Raw genomic sequence first — 23,543 nt, 5'->3', positions numbered from 1 at the left:
CGTAATGAAAATATGGATTATTTTTTTTTATTTGATTTATTGAATAAGGACGATGATACTAGTGATAATGAGTCAGATCAAAGTAACCCAAATGAACTTGAAACCGAGGAAAACATCTCCTTGTCTCCTTCGTCACATCAACCTATTGAATTACCTAAAGACCCTATCACCTACTCTCATAGAGATCAAAACAACTTTAGGAGTGCTCTTGACAGATATAATGATGCCAGTCCCAGTGCCTCTCAGAATGAAGTGATCCCTCGTAAAACTGAGAGAAGTAGAAGGCCTCCTTCTAGGTTCATTTCCTATGACTCTTTCTCCCCAAGATATAGAGCCTGCCTTAGTGACATCCACTCTTATATAGAACCTAGAAATTTTGAAGAAGCACGTAAATGCCCTGAATGGATTAATGCCATGAACAATGAACTTGAGGCTCTGAGAAGAGCCAAAACCTGGGAATTCCAAAATCTTCCTAAAGGCAAGAAAACAATAGGGTGCAGATGGGTTTTCAAAGTAAAAACTAAAAGTGATGGATCCCTTGAAAGGTATAAAGCTCGCTTGGTTGCAAAATGATATAGTCAAGAATATGGTATTGACTATGAAGAAACTTTTGCTCCTGTAGCTCGTATGGTCACTGTTCGATGTCTTATAACCGTTGCCTCTATCAACAAATGAAACATCTATCAAATGGATGTGAAAAATGCCTTTTTAAATGGCGATTTAAGCGAAGAAGTCTACATGGATGCTCCTCCTGGAATGGAGACTCCTAAGGGAAAGGTGCTTCGTCTTCAGAAAGCACTCTATGGCCTAAAACAAGCTCCCAAGGCTTGGTATGATAGATTTAACTCTGTTATGATTGAGAATGGTTTTTCCTCTTGTTTTACTGACACTGCTCTATTTGTTAGAAAATCCAATGCAGGGATTGTAATTTTACTTCAGTATGTTGATGACATGCTCATCACTGGGAGTGATTCTAACGGGGTTAAAAGTATAAAATCTATCTTAAAAGATAAATTTGAAATGTCTGACTTGGGTTTTTTAACTTATTTCTTGGGAATTGAAGTGGCATACTCTCTTAGAGGATATTTCTTATCTCAAACTAAGCTTGCTTCTGAGATCATTGACAGGTCAGGTATTACAGATGAGAAGCTGTGTGAAACTCCTGCGGTTGTAGGAGCAAAGATGAAAATTGATGATGGAGTTCCCCTGTTGGATCCTACACCCTAAAGACAGCTTGTAGGATCTCTGATGTATCTGAGTATTACCAGACCAGATATATCCCATGCAGTCCATACTGCAAGTCAGTTTCAGCATGCGCCTACATCCGTTCACATGAGTGCCATCTTACGGGTCGTAAGATACATAAAGGGTACTCTAAATAAGGGAGTTTTTCTGTCCTCTTCCTCTGACTTAAAATTGATTGCTTATACTGACTCTGATTGGGGAGGTGACCCAAATAACCGTCACTCCACCACTGGTTTTTGTGTGTTCTTAGGAGACTCACTAATTTCGTGGAGATGCAAGAAGCAACAAAATATGTCGCTCTCCTCAACTGAAGCTGAATATCGTGCCATGGCCACTACTACTATGGAGATTGTTTGGATTCACCAACTGCTAGAAGACATGGGGATCAAAATTGAAGGACCCACCAAGCTATGCTGCGACAACAAAAGTGCAATCTACATTGCAAAGAACCACACCTTTCATGAACGGACAAAACACATCGAAATGGACTGTCACTATGTTCGTGAAGCATATCTCCGAGGAGTTATCGATCTTCCTTATGTCACGTCCGAATATCAGTTGGCAGATTTCTTTACTAAAGCCTTGTGCGCTCCGCGGTTCAACTTCCTTCTTGGCAAACTATCGGTCATCTTGCCCTAAGTTTGAGGGGGGGTGTTAAATTATGTAATCAAACTTGTAATTTCGTATATATATTTTATATATATATAAGGTAATACATATACATATATATAATATATGTATATGTATTTACCAATTATATATATAAAATATATATAGTCATAGTAAGGGTAGTTTAGGAATTTTACACATTCTTTTTCAAGAATATGTTTTTTGTATTTTCTTTTTTCTTTTTCTTTATTTATTTTTGCTTTTTCATTTAATGCATTGTACATGCCTTGGGAGGGGCCCAACCCACTAGTCGTTGGACCCCTCCAACGGTCACATTTGTGACCGTTGGAGGGGCTCCAACGACTATGTGGAGCCCCTCCCAAGGCCTCCTCCAAAGCCCTATATATATGGGCAGCTCCTCTTGTATTTCTTCAAGGGATTTGGGATTATAGCCCAACCTCTTTAGTGTTTATGAAACTTATGGGTGCAAGTGCACATTTGTGATTCGGTGTGTTGTGTTTGTTGTGCACAAGTGTTCTTGGGTGTGTATGTTCACACATTTATTCTTAAGGTTGTTGCGTTATCGACTAAAGTATCTTGTTGATCCTTGGTATCTCTTGTTTACTTCAAGGATGGTAAGGAACTCGAACGAAGATTCGGTTAACGAATGGTCAAATATTAAGGAAAAATGCTCTGGCTTGCCTTTTGACCAATTTATGCAATAGAAATTTCGCGGACGAAATTATTTTAAGGAGGGTAGGATGTAATAAACAAAAAAAAATTGTTGGATCGGGTCGGACCAGTTTTGGACCCGACCCGGATCCAAAGGGGGAACAGGCGGTCGGGCAACCTGACCGTCTCTCCCGTGCCTTTTAAGGTCGAGGCAAGAGAGGTGAGGGAGGTTCATGAAACCCCTCCCTCGCTGTCTCTCTCCCGCACCGCCTCTCGGTCTCTCTCCTCCGATTGACTCTCTCGTCTCTACACCCTCTGGAGACCCCTGTCAACCCGACGTCGACGCTGCCGCCTCCTGTAACCTCCCTCCAACGCTGACGATGCCGCCGTCGGCGACCACCAGGTACGCTTTCCCCCCCCCCCCCCCCCCTTCCCTTCTTTTTTTCTCCTTTTGACCCGCCGACAGGGGCTATGCCTCTGTTGACACCTTTTCCAGCGGACTGGCAGAGGCGACGCCCCTCTGCCGCCACCTTTCTTTTTGGTCGGAAGGTAGGGGTGATGCCTTTGCCGCCCCTGCCTTCGTTTGTTATTCTGACAGGGGGGCTCCGCTCCACTCCGCCCCCCTCGTCCTCTAGCAGGTCGGCAGGGGCTGGACCCTAGCAACCTGAGTCTTCTACAAATAGGGAGCGGCTGCTCCCTGCTTGTCTTCTCGGTCTGCTTTGGCTGGCATGGAGCAGGCCTACCTGCCTCTGTTCGCTGGCAGAAAGCCAGGGCTCTCCTCCCCTGTTCCTGCCGCGCTAAGCAGGGCTCGTGCCCCAGGCCTCTGCTTCCGCAGCGTGTCTGCAGGGAGCGAAGTCCCTTGTTTTGCTTCGCATCGGGTCTTGTCGGACTCACCTCCTGTTTGTTTTCTTTATGGTATAGCATACTAAAGCTCTAAGCATCGCATGTTGAACGTTGGATCATGCTCACTCTTCATGGCTTGAGCTCGTGCTTACCTACGCAGCTGGTATATGAGGACCGCCACCTCTCAAGGTAGGGAAAGATTGCACAGAAGACTTGGACAATTGAATTGAGTTCAATTAACTAAAAAGGACAATTACATAAATATATATGCATATATATATATCATATATATTTATATGAGTACGCATTTAACTCAAGGATGCGGTTTCGCGATCCTTATCCTTTACTTTGCCGTCGCGCACCGCGCAAAGGTTTTGCGTTGCAATCCTGCTTACGGTCTTTACTTGCCGTCGCTCATCGCGCAAAGGTTTTGCGCTGCACTTCTGTTTACAGTGTTTACTTGTTGTTGCGCGTTGTGTAGAGGGTTTGCGCTGCACTCCTGTTTACAGTCTTTACTTTGCCGTCGCGCTTTGCGCTAGGCTCTTGCTTTTGCATATGTGTTGTTACTGCCTTGCTATTGCAGATGACGTGCAAGTTCTTGCTCTTTGCGTATGCCTTAAAGGCATCCTCGTGGAGGATGCAAGGGGCATTTACCCCCCCTCTCCCTCTTGCGACCAGAGTTCAGTCGGGAGCGAGCGTCACATCCTCGTCTAAGGAGAGGGATACCTCGCAAGGATCCTGGCTCTTCGTGTGTGCAGTCCGACAGAGTCGACTTGAGATTTTAGGGAGCCGCGCAAAAGCATCAAAGGCTGCTCCAAATCGAAGCATTTGGAGGGATGTGACTGGCCGGTTCTGCTCGCCCTTTTTGGCATATCTCGGGTGATCCCGAATTGGGGGGTTCGAGCGAACTTCTTATCTGGTGTTTTATTGAGAAACCCGTATCCCGTCTATCGAGGTCGATATTGAGTTATGCGAGACATGTAGATACCCCGATAGCGGATGTGATTCGAGATAATCACATGCATAATGTTGGCACAATGTACTGTTGTTTTAAAAGATAAAGTAAAGTTGATAAACTTTACATCTTTGTGAAACACTCCTGTTGAGGCTTCTATTGAGGAGTTATACTCCCTTCATCCTGGAGTACTTGTAGTCGTGCACAACACGTCTAGTACTGCGATGATCGGATGAGACGGTCGGGCGACCTCGAACAACGCTAAATACAAAATGCTGTAATCACATAAATGACCTCACATTCGTCTTCACAGGCAAGATGCTCGAGTGGTTTAAAGACCACGACATAGAATGCGTCGTTAGTTAAGCAACCTCTAACACATCCGTTCGCTTCTTGATGTTTGTCAAGGGAGAGGACAGATCGGTACAAAAACTCCATTGGACAGGTTGTTAACAACCACCCCACGAGCAAAGATCCGGCCTTCCCAGTCATTGGAGTTAGGGGACCTAGGCTACACAAGTTAACTCAACACTTCTGCAGAAGTTGGATGCATCCGTGACACTGTTTTTCTGCCTCTGGGGAATTCTCTCTCGGCTAATGCCGTCACCTTTGGAGCGGACTCAACTTGCTATTCGGGTTATTGAAAATACATAGAATAACAGACGCTCGAACTAGTCTCAGTTGTTTCTACGTTTTGCCTACGCGTACCCGCAGACTAGTAATTATCGAAACATAAGGTCTGTTCACACTGGTCGTTGAGTCGTGAACTTCGCTTGCACTACTGCTTCACTTGCAATACTGATTCGCTTACACTACTAATTCGCTTGCTTGCTCGATAGTTCAGTATGCTACTCGTTGAACTATGCACGCCTGTCAAGGCGTTACTCTAGTTGGTTAAACTGCTTACGCAGTTCTTTGCAGAGTAATAAGGAGTTTCTCATACTAGTTAAATGCTTATAATAATAGCATTATACCAGTTGCTACATATTAGCATATGACTTGCTTTATCCCTTGGTCGAACTGTTTTGGTGCTTATTGTAGCGTAACACTTGTTGGCTTGCATCTCTTATGATTGATGTGATTGCATACAACTCGTAATCTACGAACTGGTGTCAACTAGGATTGATGTGGCCGCTTGTCTTATAAGCTGCTTACATATTGTGATATAACTGTTGCCGTATGATTGCTTATGAATGGCTTGTGATGTAATGGTTTATGCCTTACGATTAATTTAATTACTTGTTCATGGACTGAGTCATTTTATGGTAATTATATGTTTTACGAGCATTGTTATGAGTGCTTGTCTTATTCGGTTGTTTTGTTTGGCTGACGGGTAGAGTTAGTTACCCTTCGCCCATAGAATCAACTGAATTGCCATATTTGTGCGTTCTCATGTGTCGTTTACACATGCTTTGAGGGCCTATTTGAGGATTGCAATATTCCTTGTGGCAATAACACGATGCGTAGGATATTATGCTTCTATGTGAAGTGATACGATGCATATTGCTGATATGCAAGCTTGTGCCCATATTGTGGCTACCGACCCCGAGATGGTCAATGGTTCAGAGTACTCGATTATTGATGCATGTATCACTAAGTGAGGTGTCTGTCGAGCACCTAATCTCCAAAGGATTATCTGCGAGGGCGTGTATGATCAAGACCAGGTACCCGACTAGAGTGGTAGATTCTCTGTGAGGATGTATACTGTCCACGAACGGGTAGCCGCAAAGACGGTGAACTCCTGTGAGGAAGTGTATGGTCCAAGACCAGGTATACCATCTAGGGCGGAATTCCTTGTGAGGTTATACATGTCCCAGACCAGGTGATCCGGGCGTTGATCTTGTTGTTTGTATTAATAACTATCGACCCTGAGAGCGGTCATTTGTGTGGATGCGTGTATCGTAATGATTTTCATTGGATATGACATTTGTTAGGGACCGATCTCCAAAAGGTTTCGCTGTCAGGTTATACATTTCCCAGATCAGGTGACCCGGCTAGAGTGGGAGATCTCTGTGAGGATGTACACTGTCCACGAACGGGTAGCTGCAAAGACGGTGAACTCCTGTGAGGAAGTGTAGGGTCCAAGATCAGGTATACCCTTTAGGGCGGTAATTCCTTGTCCGGTCATATATCTCTCAGACCGAACGATCCGATGTGGATCTTGTGTTTTTGCTTACCATAAAAAGTTATAGTGAGCTGTGACGATCTTCTGAGATTGTTTGTGATAGCCAACTATGAATTCATAGTTTCGGCTTTTTGTTTTAGCATGATTACATGCTTGACTTAGGTGTGAGAATCAGATCGTTAGCGATTTGAGTTAGTGATCATGTTTTGGACCTTCTATGGAAGGGTGAGCTTTTCTGAGAAAGTATGACGCCTTAGTGCGTCATAACCGTTGACGGTTAACCGCGTAAGACTTTGAGAGATGAGGATAGATTAAGGTCGTTCAGGATAAAGCGTTGGTTAGAAGTAGTGAGTGACAAACGATGTCTTGATGGTGATTAGATGTAGAGACCTCGTTCTAGGAACGAGGACAAGCTTGTTGCGTAGTAGTTCCCAACTTACGATCAAATGGATCGTATGCTGCGTTGGTCAGTTGCACTGCTTACTTGCTTTGAACTGCTTACTTGCGTTGAACTGCTTACTGTTTGCACTACTTACGCATTTGCACTGCTTACTTGCTTGCACTACTTACTCGCTCACACGCCTTTTTCGCTTGTACTGCTTACGTGTTTGCACTATTCACTTGCTTGCATTGCTTACTTGTTTAACTGCCTATCTGCTTTAAACTGCGTAGCCTACCGAATTAAATGTACTTAATTCAGTTTTCTGTTAGTCTCTCTTGTGCACCTACTAGTTTTTCGCGAAACTAACCCATTCTATGGGTACAGGTGATGTTTAGGTACTCTACGGGCGATGGCGCGTTTGCAAGATGGCTTCAAGACTTCTTCTTCCTGCTCTTAGCTTGCGTCCTGGACGCTTGGGTTTGTATCGGATTTCCCTTAGGATATCCGAATTTTTGTGCGTTTTGGTTCTTTTAGCTAACGTGCCCAGAGTTGTCAGCTTGCCTTATGATTTATCAAAGAAAAATCTTCCGCTGATTTCATAAACCAACTCTGAAGGAAAGAGATATTTCTAGTCTCTTGCCTGTTTTTCTGAAAAGGTTCGCAAGTTTGAAATTTGGGGCGTTACACTTGACGGCCTAAGTTCTAATTCACTTGTATTAATAGTGTTTCATACAATGTCTAGAGAATGACTTTTCTTTGTTCATCATGTGGGCCATGTGCCAGGCATCAATCCCTAGCTTGATCTGAAAAAGGCTTAGGCCTGCCCGTGTCCAAAAACTGGGCAGAATCTTCCTAGACCGTTCCTTGTCTAGCCCTATGTTTCATGGGTATTTCTGTCCAGGAAAATATGTATCTTATGTACATAACTTGAGAACCATTGGATAAAGTTCATTCATTCTTTTGTCTTAATTCTATCACACAAAACTTCCACTTATTCTCATTCTGCTTCCTCTACCTTCATTCTGTTCTCCTTCTCTTTGAACCTGCACACAGACACATATTTCTTGCAAATCTTTCAAACATGATAACATAAATGTACACTCCATTCTATTAAGAAAGGGTGCCATATGAAGGGTTTAAAAAACACATTTAATGGTGAAATGTTATACCTAGTTTGCAAACAAAAGTGGAATGGGGAAGCGATGTAGGAAGCAAAAGGGAAATGAGAGATTTATAATGATATAAAATGGAAGGTGAGAAGTAACTAAGAAGCATTTAAAAAGTTAATTAAGATGATTTTTAGAATGCATGAAAAAGGTCAAGTGATTATAATACATGACACTAATTCATTGAAGTTATGTAAATGTTTTGTTTATTAGTGAAGGTTCAATTCTCATGTTGAAAATCTAGTGCCTTTGGAAGTGCTGCTTCCCAAGATAAGGGAAATGAGTTTCAGAAGCACATAATTTTTGACCTTTGAAACAACTTTCCAAGAAAGTGACCTCCCATGATTGATAGAGGCTTTTGGTAACCATGGGTTATACTTAAGAACATGTTTAGACTATGATGAAATATTTAGCTCATTTATAAAAACAATATAATCAAATGGTCTTATCTCTTGCCATGTGTCAGAATCTGTGAATGACATATTAAAGAAGTAAAAAAGTATCTTAAAAACAACCAAATTCCAAATAAAATTCTTGGACACTTCGAACATTTTTGAGTGGAAGATGATAGAGGGACAGAGCCATATATTTTTATTACATCAAAGATACGCTATAGACTATTGAAAAATCTGGAGTGAAAGATTACAAAGGTTTAAAGTGTCCCTCATCAATAAATCAGAGCTTAACGGCAAATGAAAGTGATCCATGCACTTACTTTCATGTCAAAAAAATATTGTATATTCCTTACAGTACTTAACATTTATTAATCCAAATATTTCATATGCGTTTGATTACATATTATAATTTATATGACCATACGTTTGGCATATGAGGGCAGTGAATCACATGCTATGATATGTAAAAGCTATGATGGTTTGGAATTTGTAGAAGGGACAAATTATAGCTGGCTCTTTGGGTGTCGATCTAGCTGGAGATCCTAGTGTAAATTTATATGACTGTTGGAAAAGAGTTTCATCTTTTATGGTAGCAAAAGACAAAGAACTGTATCTAGATCTAATATGAAAGTAGAATAGAGGTCTATGGCCTCACTAGCCATAAAGGTTATTTTGACATGTCACGTTCTTACTTGAACCAGAATATGAAAAGATCAATCAAGATTCAAGACAATGAAGATAAAGCGATAGATATGTGATGTGTTGAATAGAAAAGCAACTAGCTGACATATTTGTTAGATTTATATCTGTATTGGATATGGATCCGATTTCAGGATCCATATCCGAACAGATCCAAACGAATGTGGCATACTTGTAATTTCTGTGTTGTTTTATTATAAATACATACAGCAAAGAGGGTATCGATATCACGTACCCTATTTTCCCATTCAGCATCCCTTTTCTTTCTCTCTCCCTCTTCTCTCTTCTCTTCTCCCTAATTTGTATTTTCAGGTTGAAGGCAGATCTCCAAGGTTTGAAGGTGCAGATTCTAACATGGTATCAAAGCATCCGTGATCGATCTTTTCCCTGTATTCACGCCTGTCACGATAGAGCAAGTCCTCTTCACGATCGAACGAGTATTCTGCAGGATCAAGCGAGCCTTCACGCCCGTCGCGATCGAGCAGCGAGTCTTCACGCCTGTTGCGATCGAGCGAGCATTCTTCAGCCTCTCAGCCACGATTGATCACGATTAAACCTCGCTCCACCGAGCCACGACTGATCACGATCAGATAGTCTTCACGCCTGTCAATCAGACCTCGCTGGTTCGCTGGTTTTTCTTCTTTGCAGCTGCCAATCAGATCTCATTTCACCGAGCAACATCACGATCAAACCTCGTTCCACCGAGCATCTGTGGACACGCAGTCAAGTATTTTTACCTGTCAATGACTGCTGAGCATTGATTATCTCACTCCAGTTGAGCATTAGCAGTCGAGCATCCTTGCCTGTCCACGTCTGCTGAGTATTGAACTTCTCATTTTTTTTTTTGGCCGAGTATTTTTTTTTAAGGGCAATATTATATCAGCATCATAATGTCTACCCTCTCTTCGAGTTTTCTTTCCCAACTCATTTCCCAAAAGTTAACCCATTCCAACTATTTGACGTGGAAACGTCAGATAGTCCCTTTCATTAAGAGCCATTGTCTGTATGGTCACATTGATGGCTCCACCCTAGTCCCGCCTGAATTCATCTTGGGTGAAACAATGGAGGCTACCAGTTCAGGGACCGCTACAGATAATATCCCTAACCCAGCATATGCTGTATGGATGGCACATGACCAGGCTTTAGTGGCTTATATTACTTCTACTCTCTCTGAAGAAGTACTTGCAGGCATTGATGATGATATCTCGGCTTTACAACTATGGAATACACTTGCAAAGACATACTCTCAAGTTTCAGAAGCTAGATATCTTCAATTGAAGCGTCAATTTCAAAGTATCAATAGAGGCTCTAGATCTGTACTTGAGTATCTTTATGAAATTAAAAATGTAAGCGATCAACTTGCTGTTATAGGTCATCCTATTTCAGACAAGGATAAAGTCCAGCAGGCCCTTAGTGGTCTAGGGTCAGAGTTTGATATATTTTGCACTGCCCTAGAGGTTCTCCCTGTCTTACCCTCTTTTGAAGACTTAAAGGCAAAACCGATTCAGCATGAGGCTAGTAGAGTTCACAGGCATGATGCTTCTATTCCTACTTCGGCTAGTATTTTAGTCACCTCTACACATGGTACGTCAGGGCAGCGTGCACACATCTTGGGTCATACATCTGGACAAGGAAAGGGTATTCTCCCTACTCCTCAGGGCAGCACTCATGTTAACTTGCCGAAGCGCATCCCTACATGTTTTTATTGCAACAAGAGAGGACATGTTAAATCTGAATGTTGGCACAATCCTCAGAACAAATCTAAGGGAGGTCGACGTGATCACAGGCCAAACCCCTCTGCCATTCCTAGATCGTCTTCCTCCTCCTTCACACCTGATGCTCAACAACTCCTAATGACGGCGATTTCTAATCTGAATCTCAAGCAAAACAATGATGGTGTCTGGTATGTGGACTCCGATGCTGCCGCTCATGTGACTGATGATGCAGGTAAACTATCTAGTGTTTCTCCATACTTAGCAAGAGGTTCTGTAGTTACAGGTGACGGCACCCATCACAAAATCACTCACATTGGAAATGCACATGTGTCTTTGCCAAATACTTCTCTTCCTTTACAAAATGTTTTAGTTGTTCCTAATGTCAAGAAAAACATCATTTCAGTATCTAAACTCATTGATGACTCTTCCACATCAGTTGAATTCACTCCTTCCTCTGTTTTTGTCAAGGACCCTCTCACCAAGACGATATTCGCTGAAGGAATTCGTGAAGGCAACATGTACGTCCTCAAGGAAGCTCCTCCAGTGTCCAAGTCCAGTCCGCTTGTTTCTCCTTCAGTTGATCCGAATGAAGTCAATTTGACTCAAGTTGATATGCCGACCATTTGGCATAATCGATTAGGCCATTGTAGTCATTCTTTTATTGCCAGTCTTGTTAATAATGGATTGTTACACAAATCCAGTTTGAAATCTGTTAGTGAGTCAGGCATGTGCTCAAGTTGTCAACTCTGTAAGAGTCATGCTCTTCCTTTTAATTCCATAAATAAAAGAGCTTCTAAATTGTTTGAAACGATATACTCCGATGTTTGGGGACCAGCTCCTGTCTCATCTCCTTCTGGCAGTAGATACTATGTCATTTTCGTTGATTCCTTTTCTCGCTATACATGGATACATTTCATAAAACACAAATCTGAAGTGTTTCATCTATTTACCCAATTTCATGCCCTCATCCAAAATAAATTTTCATCCAACATAGTGCATTTTCAATGTGATGGTGGTGGTGAATATTTATCATCTGAATTTACCGAATACTTAGCATCACTAGACAGATATCCTGTCCACACACACCACAGCAAAATGGCATTGCAGAACGCAAGCACCGACACATTGTAGAGACTGCCTTAAGCATGCTTCATGACACTGATCTCTCTATGACTCTATGGACTGAGGCATTTCACACAGCTGTTTATGTTATAAATCGACTGCCTCTAGCTCTTCTCGCTGGGAAATCTCCTTTCTTTCTTTTGAATAATGAGCATCCTAAATATGATGAGCTTCGGGTTTTTGGATGCATTTGCTATGTTCATGTTGATTCCAGCATCCGGAACAAATTTCAGACACGAGCTATAATGTGTCAGTTTGTGGGTTATGCGGATCATTATCGAGGCTATAGATGCTATAATCCCCTTACAGGTCGTATACATGTTTCAAGACATGTCGTTTTTGATGAACTCAGATTGCAATTTCATACTTCATCCAAGGCCGTTCATGATTCAGCATCTAGACTATATGATCCATGGCTGTGTTCAAATATCTTAAGTGGTGGAATTCAACCGACTATTTTTCCAGTTTCTTCTGACAGTACTCACATTGAAGCAGATATGTCTGATGCCCAGATGGATAGTACTCATAATGAAGCAGACATGTCTGATGCTCAGATGGATGATCCTCCTTTAGACAGGTTCTCTGGCTTGGTTTATTCTCGTCGCACTCCTGCCCCTACCATTGACTCTGCCATTGTTCCTTCTCATTCACGAAGGTCCACTCGAGCAAGACATCCCGTGGATAGATGGATAAGCTATGACTCTTTCACTTTGGATTTTCAACTTTTTATGACCAGTTTGCATAAACAGACTGAACCAAAGTGTTATTCTCAGGCCTCTCACAATTCCCGTTGGATTGAAGCCATGAATGAAGAAATGGAAGCCTTGAATGAATGTCAAACATGGGAAGTCGTTCCTCGACCAAAGGATAAGAATATTGTTGGATCCAAATGGGTTTATAAAATCAAATATAAACCAGATGGAAGTATTGATAGGTATAAAGCTCGTCTTGTAGCCAGAGGTTTCACTCAACAACATGGGGAAGATTATGATGAGACTTTCAGCCCTGTTGTTAAGATGAGTACAATCCGGGTTATTCTCTCTCTTGCAGTTACTTTTGGATGGTCATTACATCAACTTGATGTCAAAAATGCTTTTCTTCATGGTTTTCTCAAAGAGGATGTTTACATGGAACAGCCACCAGGATATGCTACTAGTGATCCTAATTTATGGGTGTGCAAGTTGCACAAGTCATTATATGGGTTAAAACAGGCTTCTCGTTCATGGTTTGAAAGGTTCTCTCTTCACATTCAAGAAGCTGGTTTTCAGAAGAGCGCCCTTGACCATTCTCTTTTTATCTATCACAAAGGAGGGATCACTACTTGGTTATTGATATATGTGGACGACATTATTCTCACGGGTAATACTTCTTCTCATATTGTCCAGATCAAAGAAGTGTTAGAACAACATTTCAAAATGAAAGACCTTGGGGACCTCAGATACTTTTTGGGGGTTGAATTAGACAGGACTAAGGATTCCCTTACCCTCTCTCAGCACAAATATGCCCTTGATATTCTTACATCCTCTGGTATGACTGATTGTAAGCCCACTAACACACCCAGTGTTTTGCATACAAAGTTGAACGTTTCAGATGGCAGTCCTCCATATCCTGTTCCTACTTTTTATCGCAGTATTGTTGGGAAACTTCAATATTTAACATTCACTCGTCCCGACATTGTATATGCCGTCAATCAGGTTTCCCAGTTTATGAATGCTCCCACAGATGCTCATATGGAAGCTGTCAAGCGTATCTTACGTTACCTCAAGGGGACCATTGGCGATGGACTTACTTATAAACGCGTCTCTCCTACTGTGGATGGCCATATTATCTCTACATACACTGATGCTGATTGGGGAAGCGATCTTGATGAACGCCGCTCTATTTCTGGCTATTGTGTCTTTCTTAATTCTAATCTTGTGTGTTGGAGTAGTCGCAGACAACGCGCCATTGCCAAATCCAGCACAGAAGCTGAATATAGGGCCATGGCTGCTGGCACAGCCGATGCTACTTGGCTTCGTCATCTTCTTGGGGAATTGTCTCTTCCTATTGCTCAGTCTAACATGCTTGTTGACAACCAAAGTGCCATCAAAATCTCATTCAATCCCATCCTTCACAGTCGTACCAAACACATTGAGATTGATCAACATTTCATCCGTCAGAAAATAGAAGATGAGGAAATCTCCCCTGCGTATATACATACTTCTGAACAAGTTGCTGATCTTTTCACCAAAGGACTTACTGGATCACAGTTTTGGTATTTGAAGAACAAGTTGGGCATGATGAAATATCATGCACAACTTGAGGGGGGATGTTAGATTTATATCTGTATTGGATATGGATCCGATTTCAGGATCCATATCCGAACAGATCCAAACGAATGTGGCATACTTGTAATTTCTGTGTTGTTTTATTATAAATACATACAGCAAAGAGGGTATCGATATCACGTACCCTATTTTCCCATTCAGCATCCCTTTTCTTTCTCTCTCCCTCTTCTCTCTTCTCTTCTCCCTAATTTGTATTTTCAGGTTGAAGGCAGATCTCCAAGGTTTGAAGGTGCAGATTCTAACAATATTACCAGAGGGGCACACTGGCAATTATTGGTTTCTTAAAGGTATTGCATCTATGATTAAAAACCTTGAACAACTTGAGGGGGATGGGATTGGGATGCATACTTCATTGTAGCATAATCATAATATTTAAGCAATGGGAAGCTTTTAACTATTTATTACTGACACCATCTATAGATGGCATTGTTGTAATATAGGGGAAAATATGTTGTAAATTTATATTGAACCAATTCTGGTTTCACTATAAATAATACTAAAGATGCCCCTCTAAGGAATAATCAAGGGTGTTTCCTTTCTTTGAGAGTGCTACAGCTCAAATCTCTCCTCTCCTTTGTCTGGAACAATTCCCTTTTCTTTATTGTGCTTTGGATTTTGTCTCCCTCTCTGGGGTTTTATGAAGTTTTCTGGACCTGCAGCATTGACCATTGATAGGAAGCAAACTATGAAAGTCACATATCTTTTAGCTTTTCCAAGTTGTGTAGTTTGTAGTTAGTATGGTGTTTCTTGAGTGAGGATATGCATATAAGGAAAAGGGAAAGCATGTTGGTACATACAATGGTATTCATGCTATTGATAAATTCGGTATTGATTGCCCATTTGTTCACTTCTCAAATGCATAAAAGACTCGTGAGGAAAAGAAGAGAAATAAATGTTATTTTTATAAGCTATGTAACATGGACACTTCTAACAGCAATGCACCTAGGTCGCACTTGCATTGATGTTTGCACAACACTTGGACAGCTTCCCTTGTGTCAGGTGAAATCAACTACACTGAGGTTCATTTATGTCCGAATGTGGTTTCAGTTAACCCTAACCAAGTCCAGCTATATATATTATATATCATAGTAACAAATATCAGTATCGGCTATATCTCGTGATATTATAGGTTTAGTGATAGATCTCGAAAAAATCTAGAGGCTTAAAAATGATAAAAAAATAACAAAAATAAATAAAAAATGTAAAAACATATTTAATATGTAAAAAATAAATAAAAACAGTAAAACTAATTGATAATATCTTATAAATATCACAATATTCTTGTTATAATATCATGATATTATCAAATTGGCGATATTTTCAAAATATTTGTTGAATTTACAACAATAATATCGTGATATTTTGAAAATATTGCCGATATATATATATATATATATATATATATATATATATATATATATATATATATATATATATATATATATTATGCACTCCCACAGCCAAGTTTTCAAAATTGTTGTGTTTGCACCCTCCACACTCACACCCCTATTTGCATCCAAACCCTTGTCACGAAATGGTATGGATTCCAATGCACTCCATAATGAACTCAGAATCAAAATATTATACATTTGGACACAAACTTAAGAACTAAAAAGACATACATGAAAATTTGAATGAATAACTTTATTAATAATGAACATTAAAAAAAAAATTTGCATTCAAACCTCACTACAATACACTCAAAATACACACAAGCCTAATAGTACCCATCACTTTCTCACCTTACAAAGCACACACCCACACCCATTTATAGAGAAGAAGAGGAAGCGGTGGATGAGAGGAAAGAAGTCCTCTCAATAACCAAGGGAGAGACCTCCCAACAGCTAGAATTCTAGCTTTTGGGAGCTTAGTCAAACAAGTTTGACTAGGTCCCAACTGCTAGAATTCTAGCCGTTGGGACTAAGTCAAATTGTCCCACTATATATTTATAGTAAATATATATATAATCATATATGTAATATTTAAATAAATATATATATACAAAATGATACATTAATCTTAATACCCCTATCAAACGTTCATTATTAATGCGATTTTTATATATTTTCAATTTCAACGTGGTTTCTCGAAAATAAAGATAAGAATGGGTTTTTAATGCGATTTTTTGATGAATTATGCATAAAATAGTATAAATAAAATGTAAAATATATGCATGATCACCTGTACTGACAAGATGACATGAGGTGCACACGCAACTTATCCCAATGACCAATTCGGATATCCAACAACAATGAGTTCAGAGGCCAATCATCCATTATTCAGACCCAAGGCAAATGACATGTCACTCATAAACTTAAAAAACTAGATTGATAGGATGACATGAGGTACACACATAACTCAACTCAACGGCTAACCCTGACCCAATAGTAACAAGGCAAAAACCAAATGATGTATTATATAAAATTCAGTGATGGGCAATCCAAATGTCATTAAAAAGGCAATACATACTCATGAAAATTAATTTTCAAATAAGCGAGTTCTTATAAAATAACCGATTTGAAAGGACAATTTCAAATCAAATCCAATAAAAATAGATGAAAACTTAGAATGAATATAGTGCAATCATATGCATAACAATATGCCAATTGATTCAATTATATGCAATAGATGATGCCTCATGACCATTTTTCACAAATTTGAACAACCAAATGATGAACAAGGATCATGCTCAAATTAATCAATCAACATAGAGGAGATTAAACTTTTGGAGTATCTTTCAAGAGATAATGTAATCACAAATCCATCAATCAAGGAACACGTGCACCAAAGTACAATGATCCAATAGAAATCAATAAAGAGACAAGAATAATAGCCTTTTAAGAAGCTAAATCTAAATCATAAGTCTACTACGAGATACTAAGGCAAACATTTAGAGATTCATAAAGATCTACATATAGAAGTTTAATAACATACATAATTATCTCTAATCATGAACCCACATATACAATAAATTTTATCAAAATGCAACAAATGTGAAATTTTTAAGAAGCATGATATAAAATATCAATGCTTAAGAAAGAAACCACTAGGAGTTGCAATAGTGCACAAGTACCCAAATCAATAATTCACCAATGGGCAAAGGTACATAAAGCCACTATGGAATAAATGACAAGCATGCAAGAATCTTTCAAAAATAAGTTTTAACAATGCTCAAGCAGAAGCATAAACACAAAAATCTACTAAGAGAAAGATACAACACATATTAGAGAAAGACAATTAATATTATTATCATATGCATTCGAGTACATGATGACAAGCCATGCTTATGTCATTCAATAATAATCATAAGGACTACTTTGAGGCATATACCAAGAATTCTTAATCCAATACAAGCACTAATTTGAAGATAATCTTAATAAGTTATAGAGCAATATCACTCAATCATACATGGAATAACACATTCATATGATGAAAGAAAGACCTTTATGAGAGCATAAAATAATATCTATGTTAAAATAGTTTACACAATATATCATTAAAAATTCATGCTTGGTCACATAATTAAAAATAACCTAAAGAAACATCCCAATATATTAACAATCCCAAAGATATTCCGTGTATACACTTATGATAGGGGACATTCAAATATGAAATTTAATATTTTGCAAAACATGAACACATATAGGATTTTAAGAAACCACATATCTTTTGCAAAAAATAATTTTTCACTATGCATATCCATAATCTAAAACATATACTTCATATATCAAAACACAACAGTTTTCCCATATTAAAAAAACATTTATTTTTAACATAACCTTTTTTAAAACACTTACCATACAAATGAAAATAGAAAATCCAAAGATACGTACCGGAATGTGAAATTCTTGAATCCATACCATTCATTAATACAAATATTTTTCAAGACCCCGATGCCTCGCTCTAATACCATGTCATGAAATGGTACGCATTTCAATGCACTCCATAATGAACTCCAAGTATCAAAACATTATACATTTGGACACAAACTTTAGAACTAAAAAGACACACATGAAAATGTGAATGAATAACTTTATTAATAATGAACATTAAAAATACAAAAAGAAAATTACATTCAAACCTCACTACAATACAATTAAAACACACAGAAGCCTAATACTACCCATCACTCTCTCACCTTACAAAGCACACACCCACACCCATTTATAGAGAAGGAGAGGAAAAAGTAGTGGAAGAGAGGAAAAAAGTTCTCTCAATAACCAAGGGAGAGACCTCCCAACAGCTACAATTCTAGCTTTTGGGAGCTTAGTCAAACAAGTTTGACTAGGTCCCAACAGCTAGAATTCTAGCTGTTGGGACTAAGTCAACTTGTTTGACTTAGTCCATATGTATATTTATAGTAAATATATAATTATATATATAATATTTAAATATATATGTACGTACATACATACACACACACACCCATATATATATATATATATATATATATATATATATATATATATATATATATATATATATATATATATATATAATGCATTTATCTTCACACACCTCTCAAAATGAGTCACTCTAAGTTTGCAAAAACAAACAAGTAACCCTTTACATAAAATAGAGGAAAAAAGTACTCTCAATAACGAATGGAAAGACCTCTCAATGGCTAGAATTCTAGCCGTTGGGACTAAATCAACTTGTTTGACTTAGTCCCTATATATATTTATAATAAATATATAATTATACATATATACAAAAGGATGCATTAATCTTAACAACCCTCACCTACGTAACATAATTTACAAGTGATTTCTCTTAGAACTTTAGATTATCTTTCTAGTAATTTCAGCTTATGGTGTGATGCTTACAGTGAACTCGTTGATTAAAGGTTCTCTGATGCCTCTTTGAAATACTTTTGTATAGGACATGTTCGGAACCCGCAAACTGAATCCTTCTTGCAACTGCTAGAGCTTCCTTACCTTCTTGACAGCACATCAACATCAGGTGCGTATCCTTAACCTGTACATGTATGAGTTCACAAACTTTTCGTTTTCCTTTTTCAAAGTTTCTGTATTTGTTATTTGGACTTATTGAGATAGATATACAGTTAAGGATGTAGCAGATGGCGGTGACTGATTCATTCATTTAAGGATGTAGCAGATAGTTGAGAGTCTTGAGACACATTCTTTTGATCTAATGTTAGCTGTTCTAATATTTCAGTTATACTAGCCTAACCGTCCCTTCTAACAGAGGGGTAAAATCCAAAACAGGAAGGTCACTAGGTTTCAGCTTGCCTTGGTGTATTTACTGAAGTCACAACTAGGTATGAAAATCTTTTTCGTATTCATTATTAGCCTTTCTATCATTAAAAAGATTCAAATATGTAAATAGAGAGAAACTATGAGAGAGGAGTCCAACATGTTTTCCTTAAAAATAGGAACTGATAGATCTCTCTCTCTCTCTCATGATTTCTGAAACCTTAGAAATACCCCTAATACAAACCAAGAAGGGTTTTCCGAAGCATTTTTGAAGTTGTGGTGGAATCTTATCGGGTTTTTGTTCGGAGAATTCTGTGAAAGTACGGAAAACAGAAATAACTGGATGTATGGGACAGTTAACTAGGTCTATGATAATATTAACATATTTCAAACATATCATCAATATCAAAATATGATATTTTGAATTTCGTAATGACACTCAAATTTCTATTTGTTGACATTTCTGGAGTTTTTACAGGCTACGAGAATGTTGTGATATCTGAAAATATTATTAAGAATGCTGTTCAATGGATCAGGTTTGTTCAGAGTCGACCTTGTAGACACTTGAAAGTAATTGGAACAGATCCTGTAAGGCTGCAAGCTAATGGCATTGGCTAGAGTGCTTGATTTGGTGTCTGTGGATTAGAACTAGGTCCAACCTGTGCTCCAATCAATGCATGACCCTTTTGAGTGCGATGACTTGAAACGGCAAAAAGTGGTGGGGGGAATTTGAAGGAAAAGGAAGATTTACCCGATTAGGCTGGCATGGCCCTTATGATTTTTAACCCAATTATGGCCCGGATCTTGATGTTTTATGTCTGGTCCAGTAGGACCTGGATTTAGACTCTGTGAATATACCCCAGATTCGAATCTGAATCCAAATTCAACTGGGTGCATGTTTGATGTTTATCACTAGGTTCATGGTTTGTTCTTCATGAAGTCAATGTTAAGCAAAGTGACCTTATCATAGACTTGAATTAAGTTTTATAACCTTTTATACCATTCATGTATGATTAACTGCTGATACTTTATTATTAGCAATATTGCTCTTTGCTTCCACATTAGTTATGCAGTGTATGAGCCCCCTCCCTCCCCTTTTTTTTTCCTGTTAAAGGTATTTGACTTATTTCATCATACATTTTTAATTTTCGGTTTTACCTTGTGGTTTGCGACTAAAGTTTTTGAAGTGCTCTTGTGATTGTATTCTTTTCTGTAGGCTCATACACATATTCTGTGAAATTATTTTTTTCCGAACGTATCGATAAGTCTTGGCTCAATATGCATCTATAAATTTGGTGGTGGTGGAAATTTAAGATAATATCAGCAACATTTATAGGACTTCTGCAAATGTGAACCGAGAAACTTCTCCTTTTTCTATGGGGGAAGGTTTGGGTTCTGTAGCTTGAAAGATAATATTTTCTGCTGCTACCAATCTGCCATGGTTTGGATGTGATCTTCTTCTTCTTGTTTTTGAGCTTATTGTTGGGAAGCTAGTCTAATTTTCCTTGCTGAACAGCTACTCTTTTGGCTAAGGGTTACTTCTGGATTTTGATATGTTACCAACAGAGAGCGGTGATCAAGCTTTTGATGATGGTAGCGAGTATTCTGGTGCCATTGATGATGTTGATGAGTTCGAAGATCTTTTGGAAAGCTAATTGTCTTCCAAACCAATCATGCATGCCCCGAAGTTGATCATCTGATTTCTTGTTGAGAACTGCAGATGTAAAACAAGAATGTCATTGATTTCTGTGTTCAGTTTTCTGATTGCAAGAACTATTGCCATTCACCTGTCATGAAATTTATGCTTTTCTTGATATGCGAACTAATGAAGAAGTAATTATGCTTTCAATATGTTCAAAGTTATTAGGTTGGTAACATCACTTGATCTATAGTGAATGAACCGCTGATGAACAAATTATTCTCCGTTGTGTGGCCTAAAGAATATCTTTCCTCAGACACAGCAATGTTGTTTCAATCGACATAAAAAAACAGTACAAAATTTATTTCTTCCTTTCTTGTCCCTTGTATAGGCCTAAGCAGGTGCTATTCACCACAAGTATAGACGTGAACCACGCTCGTAACTGTATGTGACTCTTTAAGAGGTGTCTGTTCTTATGCTTTACCCTACAGTTTTTGTTTTTTTGAAGGAATATGCTTTTCAGTACAGTTGCATCATTCTTTTGAGAAATCCAAGTTTCAAGTCCATCGTTATTTTTAAAAAAGTACGGCGTCCATGGATAATTAGCTTACTGAGCCTGACATGCTGACCGACTTCTTATGTTCTATCAATTCGATGACATGGGAAGAAGATTCTTCATATGGTCCCTGAATTGATACAATGTCAATCTGGTGGTACTTGCTCAGCAACTTTATGTGCAGCAATAATGAAAACATGCCATCACTATGGTAGCGTAACAAACGATATGTATTGTGAAACTTATGATCACACGCAATTCTTGTGCCACTTCTATCTGTTGTCCAATATGAATACTGTCTGGACACGTTTGAGCATCCAACAGCAAGGGTTTGTACCCCATAGTAGTGGCACTCGGAAGCTGTTCTACTCACGCTATCTTATGCCACTTCTTATCTGTTGTCCGCTACGAATACTGTCTAGGCATGGTTGAGCAAGGGGTGGTACCCAGAGTAGTAGAGAACTTGGTAACTCATTGGTAAAATCGCCAATGAGCTGCTTGTTAATGTGTTAGAATGATCACTATTTTGAAGAAATCAGGATTGTTTCATTGCCAACAAATCAAAACAACTAATTGGGATTAATCACAATACACACACATCTAAAGTGAATGAAATCAGACTACTAGGGATAGATATTTTCTCAGGACATATGATGGTTGTGCGAGTGATGAGTTGAAATGTGCAATAAGAAAGGATAACTATTATTATCATCAACTGTGACACTGTGGCTACAGTTTGGAGCATAACTGTCCACTGCTTTGGCAGATGGAAGATCCCTAAACTCCAACTAGGTGTTGAACTTGAGAGATAGGCTAAACATCCATTTTAAGCATGTTAATGAAGCATGCCTTCTGGCCTTTCAAATAATTGTGAAAAAAAAAGTTATGGAACTTTCGCAACAAAATCATATTTCTCCAAAGTCACTATTCTAAACTGGTCATTGTGGCAGACATACTGTTCTAAGAATTTGTGAACCGGTGTGTCACCACGTCAAACTAACATGGTTGTATGCAGTAAGGTGGTTTCGACCATCTGAAGGACGGACAAAGTTTAATGTCTACAGTTTGTGCCAGCAGAATTGACATGCAGGCTGCAGTATAAGAGATCACAAAGGGTCTCCTTTGTATCTTGGGTGGATGGTGAGGAACAGAGGCAATGTCTTTAAGCGAATGAGCTTGCTGGTTAGACATATTAAGTAAACTAAAGCCTCGTAACCTGGTTGTTCTTGAGACTTTCGAAGGGACAAAGTGGCCATCATTAACCAAATGTAGCAGATAATAGTGATCCATTTAGTTGAAAAAAGAGTGATCTTATAGCTCATAAATTAGCCAATCTCAATGTAATTGGTCAAGATCGAACCTAGAAAGATAAACCAGAGTGCTTCTCAGATTCTACCGTATAGTAACGTGTGATTGTCTTGTGTACTTGGTCTGGATTCTGCCTAACTCTAGTTTGCTTAAAAAAAAAATTGCTGCTGCAATAAATGGGGATTTGTTCTTTTGCAGCTTCATAGGTTGCTATTATTTATGTATCTTGCGTACGAAAGACTTTGTTCTGGTCAATTTTCATTTAATTTTATGTTTTGGAAAATTAATTGAGGGGTCCCACTGTTGTTTATCTGTATTGTTTCTGAATATGAATTTAAGAAAATCAACATTACAAATGAATAAGAAGTTAATACATAAAGCTTAAACTAGATTCAATTTTTAAGGTAGGGTGGTCGTGGGGCCCCACCCGGGGTTTTCCTTGCTTCGGCGAGGGTTCCTCATCATAAAAAAAAATTAGATTCAATTCTATAAACCAAGTAGTCACAATTAATCATGAGTTATTTAATAAACTACCAATTAATCACAAGACAATTCACTAACAAAAGCTG

General features: G+C 38.8%; 1 protein-coding gene across 3 annotated transcripts in view; it reads left to right on the top strand.

Moving 5' to 3' along the window:
- DBR1 (debranching enzyme 1) overlaps positions 1 to 21,320 on the top strand; it is a 63,069-nt gene extending 41,749 nt beyond the window's left edge. The window contains exons 1-3 of one of the 3 annotated variants that reach the window (XR_016432317.1): positions 11,870 to 14,542; positions 19,137 to 19,217; positions 21,038 to 21,085. Coding sequence is in view for 2 of the 3 variants with exons in the window: in XM_090008470.1 (XP_089864596.1) it covers positions 19,137 to 19,217; positions 21,038 to 21,126 (170 nt within the window). In the remaining variant the exon portion in view is untranslated. Of the gene's footprint in view, positions 1 to 7,215; positions 7,504 to 11,869; positions 14,543 to 19,136; positions 19,218 to 21,037 lie in introns of those variants that run through there. The other 2 variants (XM_090008470.1, XM_090008471.1) reach the window with 2 other exon arrangements.
- Positions 21,321 to 23,543: the final 2,223 nt, after the last annotated feature.

Source organism: Nuphar pumila, chromosome 6 (assembly GCF_984573655.1).
Source record: "Nuphar pumila chromosome 6, dmNupPumi1.hap1.1, whole genome shotgun sequence".
In the NCBI taxonomy this organism is placed as follows: Eukaryota; Viridiplantae; Streptophyta; class Magnoliopsida; order Nymphaeales; family Nymphaeaceae; genus Nuphar; species Nuphar pumila.
The sequence above is the reverse complement of the archived record's forward strand: the minus strand, read 5'-3'. Positions and strand labels throughout refer to the sequence as shown.